Source organism: Spea bombifrons, chromosome 4, assembly GCF_027358695.1.
Source record: "Spea bombifrons isolate aSpeBom1 chromosome 4, aSpeBom1.2.pri, whole genome shotgun sequence".
NCBI classification, from domain to species: Eukaryota; Metazoa; Chordata; class Amphibia; order Anura; family Pelobatidae; genus Spea; species Spea bombifrons.
Window position 1 is genome coordinate 31,205,336 of NC_071090.1, and position 15,264 is coordinate 31,220,599.

The following is a 15,264-nucleotide window of genomic DNA, read 5'->3' on the forward strand; positions in this document are numbered from 1 at the left end:
CGACTTTTTCCAACCTAAATTACTCTGCAGTTTTGACCTCACGTTTGATCTCAATTAGGAGATGGCAAATCAGTTTAAGCCTTAGAAGAAAAACTGGTAGAAAGGATTCCAGGTAAGTAAATGTTTATAAGAGTAAAGTCATATTTTTAAAGCTCTCTGGGCTTTTTTCCATCTGTCATCAGAAAGGAGAGAAGAAAATGCACAGGCCATGGCTGGTTCTCCCACTAGCATAATATATTTTCCTTGTCACTTCTATTTTATTGGAAGAGGTGTGGATAGCTCCCACAGGTGACAGACAACAGAGCCACAAGTGAAATCTCCTGTGCTTGTCATCTTCTATTTCATGCGGAAAGCATGTCCTAGATAGTGTGTGAAGGGCTGCCAACTTTATGATTTCTAGGAGAATATGTCAACAAAGAATAGATGACAGAGAATAAATATAAGCCAGGCAATAAACATGTGTGCCTTACCTGTTACAGGCTATTAATGGCCGTGTGCTAAACCTGTTTAAAGGGAAACAATTGGACTGTCTTATTCAAGCAAGTTAATTGTAGTTTTATTTGACAGAGGACTCTGCTTCTGACTGGATAATGTTCTGCACCCACAATAATGTTGTGGGACAAGGGGGAAACTAAGTATTTATCTCACGGGGAGTAATACCACATTGGTTATACTGTATTAAGCTAAAAATTGTGTTTTGGTTTTAACGGTTAATATTACTTATTAGTATGTTCTTTATAATTAAAACAGAGTGTGGCATTTGCAATCATTCTTGGTTCCTTTATTAATGATGGTGGGCTTAAAGTACTACATTGTAGATTTGGTGTTACAAAAAAAGACTATAGAAAGAATAACTGAACTATTTGAACTGGTGGCTTTTTATCCCTTCCCAGTGACTGTCAACTGATATCATTTCATATACTCCTGGTTACTATTATAATTTATTGTTTTATATCGTGCTGTTATATTTCACAGCGCTGTACGCATGACCTCTAGCAGATGCAATTAATGTTAAATAATGACATGGTCCTTTAACTGCTTCCTTTTCAAAAGGGACACTCTAGCCATCATAACTACATTAATGCATATGACAGCTCAGTGTGCCATTTAACTTGCAAATGCATGATGGAATTGACCAGAATAAAGAATATTTGGTCCACACCATTAGAGGTGGACTACCTGGCCCTGGATGTCTTAAGCACTGCATCACATACATTGTTTAAGAGGGGGAGTTTTACCCAGCTGGGCTCTGTCTCACAATTTTCCCAAACCTAGCTGAACCATGGCTAACCCCACACACTGGCTAACCCCAATATAAATGCTGTATGGATATACACACCATGATGATTGGCCCATTTGGATAGCCTGCTGTCTCAAGTGCCAGGCATCATTGATAGGGGGAGCACTGGGATATCATTTTATTTCCTTGTATTCACCCGTATGGTACAAGCCTCTGGTCTTGCTTACTAAGCACAAACATCTGAATTCTAACCATCCACAAGCAAATACATCTGCCACCTTTAGACATTAAGTGTCTTTCACAAACCGGTACTAACCACCCACATCATAACCACATATACCACAACAATTATACATATGATTTCATAATGCAGCATGAATCGCACATGAATTGTATTGTTGTAATGCATTTGTAGAGCTTTTTGGTGTGGTTTTATTTGTGGGTAATGATGGGACTTGCTGTCATTTAGTTCAGTTGTGCCTCATCATCACCATAAGTAAAGACCTATATGATACCCATGTATATGTGTTGGAACCAAGGTGGCACAGGCAGGCTGTTTGGGGGCAAAGATGGCACAGAACGGCTGTTTTGGGACAAACATGGGACAGGCAGGCTGTTTGGGGCAAAGGTGGAACAAGCAGGTTGTTTGGGCAGAGATGGTACATTAAGGCTGTTTGGGAGACAATGATAGCATAGACAAGCTGCTTTAGGACAAACATAGCACAGACATGCTGTATGGGGAAGAAGGTGGCAAGTCCTATGTATCCAATATGGATGCTGGGTAGGTCCTATGGATGCAGTCTGGGTGCTGGGGCAAGTCCTATTAGTGCAATCTGGGTTTCAGGGCAAGTTCTATGTGCGCACTCTGTGTGCCAGGGCTGGCTTTTAGGGCGTGTGACCTGTGATCTATGTCTGCAATTTAGGGGTTTCCATGCTTTATTTATTTGATCTATTCCTTTAGTTTACATGTGATTTTTCAGTTACTCTATACCTGGCGTCAGGACTTGTTTATCCAAATTGGGAGTGTTGGCTACTATTCTTTAAGGTGCTGCCTATTGACATTACATATGCTAACACATTTGAATAGATACTGACTGGGTAACCAATCTGGTCTTTACAATGAAAGAACAGGAAAGTCTTGTCTAGCTGGTTTAGGAAAAAGAGAAATAAATTCTGCAGTTCTAGAAGCAGCTAGAATAACTTTTCTCACGGTATTTAAATTACATTAATTTGACTCCCACTTGTTTTCAATATGTGGCATGTTAATACTGTGAGTAGGGTACCTAGCAATGTGTGCTAAGAACAGGAAAACGTATATACAGTTTTTCATAGGTAGGTGTTGCTTGTCTGCTGTTCCCAACGTGCACGATAGCTGCATGGGCAGGATGGGATACTGCGGGGTACTAGCCTGAGCTGACGTCAGAAGGGCCGTGCACACAGCCATGGTATTGTTGCGGACGTAGGCACATTTTACTTTTTTTGCGACGGTACATGGCTGACGTAAGGAAGCGTGAAGCCATTCGCGGTATATACACCACCGTTCAAAAGTTTGGGGTCACTTAGCTGTTTTCATGGAAAACAAGGACATTTCTAGCTGTAACATAGTCACAAAAGGGCTTCCTAATGATCAATTAGTCATTTAAACTTACATTTGGATTAGCGAGCACAACGTGCCAGTGGAGCACAGGAGTGATGGGAGTGATAAAGGGTCACTGTGCGCTTCTGAAGACATTCCATTAAAAATCAGCCGTTTCCTTACAAACATTGACAATAACAAAAGGATATAAAAGTAACGGGAAATAACTGGAAATGGATGTAGTCATAAAATGTTTTGACAGCTTTCTTAATGAAAATGTCTAAATCGGTGGTTGGAAAAAACAGTATATATTTTATAATAGCGGAGAAGCATAAATAAAAATTGTCTTACATTATCAACCAATCTCCAAATTATAGTTTAATGAAAAAGAGAAGTTGTGTTTGTTTATTCCTATTCTCTCAAGTTGTTTGTTCACGCACTACAGATAACATCAGGGGTATGGTAGCCTAGAACACTGAGATCTCAAAAAGAACAACTTTTTAATATGTCTGTAAATGTTTCCCCATGGATTATCTGTAAACCTCGGATCCCTCACACAGGTTTGGTGAGTAGTCAACCCATACCAGGTACGCTATTCACCTACTAGACTTGTGTTGTCGCGTTAGGAACGATTAGTATGATCTAACGTGTGACGTCAGGTGCAGATGTCACCACAAGCGTGACAGGCGCCAGGTCACTGTTTCCAAAGCAAAATAGTCAGGGTTGACATGGCCTGTTTGGTGATTTCTGGACTTTGTCTTCCAGATGAGCCTCAAATGAGTCCTAAACTTGAATAGTATTACAGGAGTCAGATGTTGGTGAAAAGTTAGCAGGTACACCAGATGGCTGCGGGGCCAGGTTAGGACTAAAAGCATTAGCTCGTATTTCTACTGCAGTCCTGGTTTGGATACGGAGTGTCAGAATAATGACATGGGCACGTTCACCCTCTACCCGTCCGGTGTGTGAGCAGAGTCACTTGGTCTGGATGCAGAAGATGCAGTTATTGATGCTCTTCTTAGCTTCTTTACAAGAAATGGACCCCATCGCCACTTTCCTAAACGTCGATGGGAATCAAATGGGCCCCAGCCCATCCATGCCATTTACTGTTTGTTACCAAATGCAAACCGATTGATTCTGGTTGCAATTTTGATCAATTGGAAGCCCTTCTTACTGCATAGGACAGTGCAGCATCGGCTACATGCCCATCCAGGGCAACACATAACCAGGGGCAACAAAGCGCCCGCACCTGTACTCCATTGTCCATGACAAGGATAATGGAGGTAAATATTGCTGGTGGGGCATTTATTTAAATGTCCTTCATAAAGAATGTTGGTGTTTACCCTGGCCCATAACACTTTCAACCTAAGACTTGGGTCATCTATCTATCTATCTATCTATCTATCTATATATATTATAGATGGTGGATCTAGTTTCATGCACCTTATGTGTGATTCGTACATGGAAATAAGTTGGATTTAGCCGTGGAGACTTGTGAAAATTGCATAATTCAATGCTGCGTGAAATCTGATGTACTCTGTGTCCTGAGATATAGCAATCAGGGGCAGTACACTCAATATACCCCACGGCGAGTCCCGCACGCATGCATTCCCAGCACCAGTATTTCTGGCTGACACACATTCAGTCCACCCCCGAAAAGCTCATTAACGCTGGGCTGACAAGGGCTGGGCTGCTGCTGCCGCAGGCTAGCTAATGGGCGTGTTCTGTCTGAAGAAGGGGCGTGCACAGCCAGTTGAGGGCGTGTTTTGCCAACGAATGGGCGTGCCTCTGGTAGATGTCCCCGCCCCTCTGTGTTGGAGCGGCGGTGGCCGTACTCGCAGTCATTCGGTCAGGCGTTTGTGCTGCACAGAAGCAGGGAGCTGTGAAACCGGGCTAACCGGGGGATCCGCGCACCGCAGCACAACCCAACGGAGCACCGTGCAGCACCCAGCTTAACCCACAGTGGGAATACAAGGGTTAAATGGACCTTCAGTGCCCAAGGCAGGGCTGTGTCACACCTTCCTGCTTCTGCAACCTCTGTCATGGGGAACACGGCGCACAAAACCCTGCCAGGTGAGGCTCAGGTCTGAAGGGCATCTCCGGGCAGTGCCAGCTCTGGGGTGTGATGGGCACTGGCACGGCCAATCACATGAAGGATATATCCAGGCAACAGGAGATCACTCTCAGCGATGGCATGGCTGTTGGACGGGCTCTGGGCTGCATGTGGTACCGTTCAGTGCAGGGTGATGCCCATACCCGTGCCAAGGCAGGAATACACGACAGTGAGCACATTCAGATGTGCCCATGCTTGCAATAAATCACCTTAGGAATGTACATGCCATTTGATTTGGGAACTGGGTTACTTGACCGGTTTTAACCTTTCCCCAAATGCCAGGGGCTTTTGTACTGTAGTGCATTGAGGCACTTAAGTGGTTAACCATCTGTGTGCCAGATATAGCTTCTGTGTGCCAGATATGGCTTCTGTATGCCACTGTGCCCACCAGTTCACATTGGCAGAGGGGCAATGCGAATTATATAGGAAGTGGCCATGGTGGAGGGGGGCATGATGAGGGGCTCATGCTCAGCATTGAGGGTATTACCCCCCCCCCAGGGGCATATAGACCCAATGTCACACTGTCTACACCCAATATTTGTTGCAAACTAATTATAGGTATTGATTTTGTTTTGAGCGCAGGGATAAAAAACAAAATATTGACCAGAGATCGATACTCTTCGTTGCTTTTAACGAAACAAAATGACAGTATCATAGATGTGTCACCTTTCTTTCCAAGCACACAAGTATAAATAACGAAACAATCAAATGCTACAATGTGACTATGATCCAAAGCATGCGGGGGGGCGGCTCGTGTTCCTTAAAATTCTACCCGTTGGGATTTCATGCCGCTTAATTATCGGTAGGGAGAAACCGGGCTGTGTCCGTGAATTTCATTTAACATTTTAATGCATGCAGCTGATCGGTAGGAGGGACGTTATTTAAATTTTTGTTTTTGTTTTTTTTTAAACGGTCGCTGACGAGTAGACGTTCAACCGTTGTTTTGATAACCTACATGCGATTAACCCCATGCAACCTGTTTTACCTATCTAGACAGGGAATCGTTCTTCATCCTAAAACTTGAGAATTGTCAATTGCCACTGTTTTCCTTTAAATCTTAGGTGGCGTTGAACCCACATGTGCTATGGTTGTGTGATGAGTAATATATATATATATATGATGCTTTGAAATAATTAGATAATATGATGTGCAACACACCTAGGCCATTGTACGGTATGTTCTTTTCGGTGTGTAAAGTAAAGGTGCGATGATTATTTCTTTTCAATTCATTAGTCCTGAGTTTGTATTTCCGAGCCGCTGTTCAGCCTTGAGATTGTTGCTGGGAAACTTGCTGTACTCCAGATAATGCCGGTTTCTGAGCCTTAGCCATGTGGACTAGTAGTTGAGGGCGATGAGAGTTGCACTCCAACAGTACAGGTTGCCAAACCCACTTTTTGTGTTTTTTTTTTTATTGCCGCAGCACTGGGGAACACCTATGGGATCGGCAAAAAAATTTAAATTTGATTTGAAATTTGGCAGCTTATCTCTGTAACTTATTATGATGACCTCATCTGAATCGAATGTGCAATTTGCTTATATGTTCTATATAGATTGGTTCATGGTTGCACACGTATGTGCTGGGGCGACTGTTAATTGCAAGCTCTTAAGACTATGGCATGCTGTCTGTGTTCCTTCATTTGTAATGTGTATTTAAATGCTTAATCTCTATGAATATCTGCCCTTCTACTGCTGCCCCCTTCTTTAAATTCATTTTAATGTTTAAATGGTTTATTTAAAAAATCATAATTGATGTGATCGAAGTATAATTTGCATTGTTACCATTAATTGTGCTCAGTAAAATGAAATTATCATATACAGCTTCCACTTGGATACCCCTTAAGCTAAAAGGCTCTATGCTCTTACATCATTTCTTCTGATTTGTATTTAAAATCTATTACTTGACTCTTGACATATTTTTGGTCTGTTTTATTTATTTACTTTACTTTATTTCGTAATGTTATAATTATGTCCTTACTTTGGTTTGTGGGAAAGATCTACTTGTCTTGATTTTATTTATTTCTATTATATTACATTGTGTGGTTGTAAAGTTGTGGTCTCTCCCCTGCTGCAATATGCGATATTTCATTTGGGGTTTACGTGTATCTGGAGATTACGAAAAGATTAGCGGTTTCAAATAACAGGATTATTTTTGTATATTTGGAAGTCTTTGCCAGTCGTTTTCTTAACCCTTTTGGTGCCAGCCTGTTGTGAAAAATCTGTCAACTGGGGTGCAGAAAGTATTAAATTAAGAATCTAAAGTTCTGATAATGGACTCAATCTATTGTAGAGGCAGATGAAGAATGCTGTATGCCTTTTTATATTTAAATGTCTGAATACAACTAGTTGGGTTTTGGGAGAGATGATTAAGTGTTTGGCCCATCCAGTTTGAGTAATAAAAATGTAACTCTCGGTAGGATGTCTCCTATTATCAAATACATTTATTCCATGAACACTTGGTGTTTGAACATTCATTGTCTTCCTAAGACCCATGGGCAGTTTGTCTTTTTCTGAGAAGTCTTTGTGAGATCGCTGCATATTTGCTTGTTTGAGTATAATAATGACTGGCGATGTCCATGATGTGCCTTTAAAAGGGAAAGAATTCATGGGTGGTAAGTCTTTGGGGTGTAAGAAATTAAATATATTAAAAAAAAACACTTTGCTATATTCAGCCCTTTCCAAAATAAGCGCAAACATCTGCTGTATGTCTAGCATTGGCTGAGATTGGTCATGCCCCTGTGGGACTCGAGAGGGGACAAATGCTGTTAAAACTGTGCGTCTTTGTTCCACGCTCGGTACATAAGTGTACAAAGGAGACAGCTGAGATGTCTAAACCGGAGCAGGGCTGTTGCTCCAGGTTTTCAAGCACAGTACATGTTACCAATCTAATTACAGTTCAAGCATATGATAAGACTTTGTTAGAATAATTCCCCTAGCAGCAGTCACCACCTACCCATTCATCTGTTCCGTTTGGTTACCTTAGAGATAGTCCATAGGATCTTGCATTTAAAGAGATTTTTTTTATATATGTATATATATATGCTTGCTTGAAATGCTTAGAAGAAATCATTTCAGTCGTTTCATGGTAGACACGATCCCCAGATGGTAAAGATATTAGAGGCACTAATGGTACAAGTGATAAAATAAGGCTGAAAAAACTATTTTCTGAAAAAATACAAGTATCGGCTTTTGAAATAATACATGCAGAACTGCATTTGATAGGTTACGTTGATTAATAATGTGATTTTTACAGATAGAACCTCATTTTCAGCTGCAGAGAAGGTTCCATGGAAGATTTGGAGCTTTCTCTGAATATTGTGAAATGAGCTGGATAGGCGGCACTTCTATCATGCGTTTTGATGGTGTAGGATGTGTGTTTTTACATGAAATAAAGAGGCAGACGGCAGCTGAGAAGAGCTTAGTTTCTTAGCACAATAGATGTCCCTGGCAGATGGTCCGTGTTCATGGAGACTGTGCTGTCAGCTGGCCCTTCAGCTGAGCCTCAGACATGCTCTTTAACTCTTCTGCTTTGTGATGTGCAAAATGTGTTTTACCTTGAATAGATATCCAGTCTTAGTAGTAGTACACAGCCGAGAGATTCAAAAAAGCTTTTGTGATTTAAAAAGTCCTAAACTAGGTAAGCCCGTTGGGTTCTTTTCTTCCGTCACTATCTGTGTTGACCTCAGAGGAAGGTATGTCATTCTGCATGCCAATGCAGTTGAAAAGAAAGGTGTATTCATGTTCGGCGTCATTGTTTTAAATGTCTCCTGAGAGCCGTATGACAAGTTAAAGTGCCTCAAGGTAGACAGTATGAGCTTGCACGTGTGTAAATGTTTCGTTGACGGTGTAGCGTTTTTTGGTCTTCGCTGATTAGGCCTAAATCTACAGTGGTATGACTTTTGATGGCTGCAGCATGGTAATATTTGGATATTAAATCTATTCCTAGACACCTTGTTGCCTATTACCCCCCTATTTAAATGTATTTATTACAATTAAAACCTTTAAATATTATTGGTATTATGGTATTACAATTTACACAGCACTTAATACAATACATATATTTAAGGGGTATGACAAGACGAGAATTGACAGACTAAGACAAACCGATACATTAGGTGGAGAGGCTCGGCTCACAAGCTTACAATCTTGAAGGAATGGGGTGACAAACATAAGACACAGAGAAAGGGTGAGAGGTAGTGTGGGGCACAGAGATGTTACACCTTTAAAAGTGTTGAATTATCTCTTTTGTATTTTTAACTGTCTGGCATGTCATGCGTTTTCATTGGTTTATTAAACAAATTTCAATTTGTAGCAATAAACGGAAAGGTAATATTTAGTCTTGGAACATCCAGTACAGTTATATGACCTAGCATCATTTATGGGCCATTACGTATTTGCAGATTGAAAATCAGCAACATGTTTTTCTCCTTATTCATACCTAATGGAAAAAAGAATTGCACTATATATATATATATATATATATATATATTTATTATTATTATATATATATATATATATATATATATATTATTATATATATATTATTATGAAAAATAATGGATACAATATTTTGGTTAACATTTTTAAAAACATTCTTCAGTTTAATTGTTGATTGAATCACAATTCAAATTGGGTGTTTTAAGTACATTTTTCCAGTTTTGATTAGCATTTTATGGTTGTTTATTATATACATATGTACATTAATCTATCCAAATTCATTCCATGATAACACAGCTCTGTGTCAATATATATATATATATATATATATATATATATATATATATATATATATATATATATATATATAATCTGTATGTAGAGATATTTAGCAATATATTTTTTGTGTTTCTGCAATAAAATAGTTTCAGAAATAAAACCTTTTTTGTGGCATTATCAAAGGGTCTGGTATGGAATTAAACTGCGAGCAGAATCATTATTTTGCTTGCTGAGTGTAATGCCTTTAAACCCCAGCATGTTTTCTATACATTTTTTCAGAGTACTTGCAAAACCTGCTTAGATTTATTCAAGCCCTTAGTGTCTCTTCTAACCGTTGTTTGGTTGGGAGATTGCTTTTAATATTTAATCTTCAGTAGCTACATAAAGGCATTTGTCTCCAACTCTGAAGTAATGACATTCCAGCTCCAGGAGATCATTCTCCAACCATTTTGTGCCGAAAATAGGTTACTAGGGAGGGCTCAAACAATGGTCAATATGAAGTCCAAAAGTTCAATACCCCCCTGTTTAGCGTACTTTCATTTAATAATACACTTTAATAACACAGAGGAACAGTGTACCTATTGGAAATTCCCCGGATTCTTTGTCGCCCTCTCCAAAGAATTAAAAGGGAACAAAATTCCAAAAAATATTCATGCAAGTACCTACTATAAAATAAATTGAAATTCCTCTGGTACTTGTGTGGTGCGTGTCAATGTTTCACGTCTGTGTCTGGCTTTTGAAGGTAGTAAGATCTATAACTTCTGCCTCTGAATAATGTAATCTCACAACTGAACATCTACGATCTGGTGGAGATCCAGTCTGACTTGTGTTGTTTACAAATGATTAGGCAATGGGTGTTGTGGTCCAGGAACATCTTACAGAGTTCTTTAGACTCCTTGTTTCATCAGAAATTCCACACGTTGAAGAAGCTTGCAATAATTCGTGGAATGGGTATTCCATGCTTTACCTCATGGCTACTTTGCTCTATTACAATGCCACAAAATCACCAGTTTATATAACTCACACGGTGGCCCGTCGAGGGACCATGGCCTAGCAGGTTTTAAAGCATTCCTAGTTTCACTTGACTCTTGATCCATCATTTTAATATACACCTGAATTCATTAAAAGAAGATTTGTTTGCCTTTGCTTAACAATGGTGGGAAAACTTTGATAAGGGTAGGACTGCCATTTAATTTGTTTTAATTATTGACAAAATATTTAGCAGCAAAACAAAGTAGTTGTTCATAGTCACTTTGGTTTCAAGGGATTGAGGTGAATTCAGCATGAATATTTACTATTTTGAATTACCTTGGTAAGAACATGTATCACCTATCTCCCTAAACCTCTTCGAGTGTCTCCGCGTAACAAATATTTGGAGTGCCATAATAAATGCGGAGCATGCCTAGCCCTCTCTGTTACATCCTGATTGTGGCTCTGAGGAAAAAAATCACAGAAATATCCTTTTGGACTACCATACCATTACAATATTATAAATGAGAATCTACATTTTAGCTAATTAATGTTACTATCAAATATTGACTACACAACCTATAGATTTTTTATGGTTATCCTCTGAATTTTGAAGGGTTTTCATCCAAGAGGCGACATAAATCCAATCAAGTTGTAACTGCTTCTACTTGACGTTATTCCGAGAACGCCTCATTTTTTCGATTGTTCTACTTTCTTAGTAATAAGAAACAACATTAGTTAGTAAAGACATATTTTTTTCTCCTTTTTTGGCCTGCCGTTTAATATAGTTACACGCAATGTACTTTCTTCTTAATCAGAAGCTTGAAGAAAAAGCAGACAAACAATGAGGTTAATTATGAAACGATGCCAGCACAACCATCATAAAATATCAGCGTTGAAGTATTTCTTTGTAAACAGTCTAAACTTAATTAGCAGAAATCCTCATCTCTTCTCAAGACGAAGAGATAACAGGAATCATTTGACTGCCAAAGAACAAATCAATTTCAGGCAAGCAGTACATGTAATCACAGGGATGTAAGCAAACCTAGCGGTTACATACTGGGCAAGAGACGACCAATTAGTGCATTCAGACTAGGCCAAAAGCCATTTTGTGTAATCGCAACTTGATTGGCCACAGGCAGCGTAACGTTACCTTTCTAAACAGAGCTATAAGTACATATAGTATCTTCCCCTACTGTATCATATGGCGCACCATACCGTTTCCATATTTAATGGGGGATTTTCTAGTGAAAGCATTTCTAAGAGACGCATCCTTGTAAACTAGCCACTAGAGAAGAAGCATAAAACATGCCCTTTACTTCTGTTTGTACCATGAAACAAACCAAAGGCGGGTTAATAATCCTTTGTTGGAGGAAGCATTAAAAATGAAAGTACGTCTATGTTATATAAGGATGACACACCTTATAGGATTGGCACCATTGAGGATCATTCAGATGTGTAAAAACACGATTACCCAGCATTCTGCTTTGTTTTACCAAATGAATACACGGGGTTGTGTTTTCTCAAGAACCTGGTGCATGGTGTACATATATCTTCAGGATGCAACAATACATGGCACAATGTTTGGAAGCATTTAGACAGTTATATGATTTATTATTTTGTGTTTAAAGTACAGTATATCCAATGGTTTTGTTCCCAAACTCCATAAAAAATTGGTTGGTTTGTGCCCTATTACAGCGATAGTGGAAGAGGCAACAGCTGGCATGGACTTATTCATCAACCTGTGACTTGAAGGCTTACGATTAGTCTACTGTATTATGTGTAATTCTAGAATGCCACCGGAGATGTCAGCGTAGGATTCAGTCAGTAAGAAATTAGCACATACTGTAGGAGTTTAAGCTCAGCACACAATGTTCACAATTATTATAACTAGACAAATAATATGGAATATCTGTCTGTAAGCATTCACATATACGTTGTCCTTAAAGCCGCTGTTTCAAGTGCTCTGCTGAATTTCACCCCTTTATATCCAAAAACAAAATTCCTAGCAATGCTGAATGCCTGGACCTGTCTCAGAAATTGTTCTTTAACCATGTAAAAACTGCGCTTCATTTGTGTTTCATCTAAGTGGAACAGCATCTTTAATTAAGATAAAACGTGAATGGCATTTCAGTTGAAGCAAGAGGTATCAACCCGACGTGTCATAGATACGAGGCTTCCACTGCCAGCATTAGTCCGTTTCCCCTTTCCACATGTTGGCATGTGGCTTTTGGTCTATTGTAATTGAAAGATCATGTTCCCACTTGATAGAATAGACAAACCAACAGTTGGGATAAGTTTAACAGGCCCCTTGTGGATTACAATTTTAAAGAACTAGCGATGTTGTATGAAAAGTGTTTTATATTAATACAGGGCAGTAAAAAAGCAAAGGAATAAAAAAAAATGCTTTATGCAATCTATATAAACCATACTAGCATTCAAAATAAAAAAAAAAATCACAACTTAGAATATAAGCAAGTCCCACCAACAAATAATGCATATTAAAGTACTTTGAAAGTAGTTTAATACGCATTATTGAGCTGAAAAAAGCACGCATACCTTGAGGAGATGCTGCAGCTTCAGAGCTCACTGCCCATTCTGTGGTCTGATTTTCATGGCAGTTTTGGCTGCCAATCTTTGGCAAGAAAGTGCTTTCATTGAAATCTATTGGAGTATTTTCTGCACATGCCTTTGAAAGGCCTAGTTAGACAGACAGAGGAGGAAGGGAAATGTATAGGGAGCGATTTTGCTGAATCCCTCTGTGCATTTGCAGTGGGGTTTGTTAATTTTAAGGGAACACGGCTACAATATGCATTAATGGGCATGTGATGGCTGTGGACAATAGCTTTATTATTATTGATTAACTCTCTTTTTATATACCTTCTTTATCCAGAAAATAAAAACCCAAGGCCTAGATGTCTGTAAAAAAGGCACGATCCCTGGTACTTGTAATGTAATATTGCGCATATTCAGAAAGATGCCATTTGTCACATTGTCTTCGTGGCAGGATAAATTTAGAAATGTTAGGTGACAGCTGAAAATTCCGTTGGAAGTCTGTACCTAGTGGAAAACGGCGTGTGTCCTCCTAGTGCATCGCTTGAATTCTCAGCGTCATGTGCATTGACCGTGGCTCGTGTTTTCCAATAAGGACGTTTGCTAAGTGTGACAAAGTGTGACATGCTATCACACCCACTTTGTGGGGTTTCATTTGGCCAATGATTCAATCATTGGAGCTGTAAAAATTATTCTGGTGCAACATCATCTGATCACCACAGAAGCCAATAAAATATTGCAATCGGCAAGCGAGTCGTATTGGTTGCTATAGTGATTGGTCCACTATTCACCAGAATCACTTCCCATTCTTCCCATGCATAACACCCATTCTATCAGCTACAACGAGAGTTAGAACTGTGTATGACAGAAGATTGAGCAAGTAGTAGTGATTTTCCAGGAATAAGAACCATCGGGTGTGTATTCAAGTGCAGTGTGTATGGGTGAAGTAGCAGGACTACTACCCCTCTCCAGAGTGAGTCCACTTTACTTATCCTGATTAAAAACAGAACATTCGGCATGGATTGGAATAAATATTTATACAAAAAACATATATATATGCGACTTAAAAAGATCTTATTTTAGTTTCCCTTTACCTAGAGCTTGAGAACAGACTGACAGACCCTGCCACCATTTCCCTGGTTGTCAAAAGCTCGCTTCTTTGGCTCATTAGCATAAAGATCAAGTCAATGGCAATTTTAAAAATAAAAATCGGAAATAACATAATAAGTCTTTTGTTTGCCGCTGCAGGGGCAAGGCGTGTGCACCCGTGCTTTGTGTGGACACAGCAACAGCTTTGATCATTCTCTCTCTCAAATGCCAAGGTTCTTCTGCTTATAAATCAGTGTCATAAGGGATGACGCTTCCTGTTTTCAGACTTGGTGTAAAAAATACATTGCCCCATCTCAACAACGTTTTTGGAAGAGGAAGCTGTCAACATCCTGAACAGTTATTTCATAATTCCACATTGTGACCCATTGTTATCTGGATAGGTTTGAGATTTGGATCGAGAGGTTCTGACACTCTCCCATTTTCAACGTCTTACAGTTCAGCATTGGGGCTTGCCGATTAGAAAACAAGCAATGACAGGGACACCCCAGCCCAAGAAGTTCCGTTGGGCCCAATGCTTACCAGATTTCCCTGTTTTTTTTTGTTTTTTTTACTATTGATTATTTTTTATATTTGATTATCTATGATGGTGTTTTTATTTGGGTGCTTTTTATCTTTGTTGATTTAATGTTTTACATAAATATGTTAATGTAGTTCATTTGTGATGTCAAAGAGGCCTGATGTTGTTTCAGTGGATGTGGCTAGAGGCAGACCTTTGTGAGTATTGATAGATGTGTATGTAATTAAGACATTTAGAAGAAGAAGAATTCATTTTATTTTCACTTTTTTCTGCAGTTTCTTTATTGTGACTTTTAGGACTGTAGACCACTGTGACCAGGCCCGGACTGGGACAAAAAATAGGCCCGGGCATTTAAGCCTGAGCAGCCCATATTTATTTATTTATTTATTTATTATTAAAGCCCACCCTTCATGTACCACCTTTGCATTTAATCATTCACACAAATCATTAACACATTCATTAATGCAGTCTCACAA

At 39.3% G+C, this 15,264-nt stretch overlaps 1 protein-coding gene across 2 annotated transcripts in view; it reads left to right on the top strand.

Moving 5' to 3' along the window:
* The first annotated feature begins 4,653 nt into the window (after window positions 1-4,653).
* The window catches only part of NEURL1B (neuralized E3 ubiquitin protein ligase 1B), a 37,842-nt gene continuing 27,231 nt past the window's right edge, over window positions 4,654-15,264 (top strand). For both annotated transcript variants that reach the window (XM_053464707.1, XM_053464708.1), the window contains exon 1: window positions 4,654-4,886. In XM_053464707.1, the coding sequence (XP_053320682.1) occupies window positions 4,856-4,886 (31 nt within the window). In that variant the 5' untranslated portion in view covers window positions 4,654-4,855. The remainder of the gene's footprint in view (window positions 4,887-15,264) is intronic.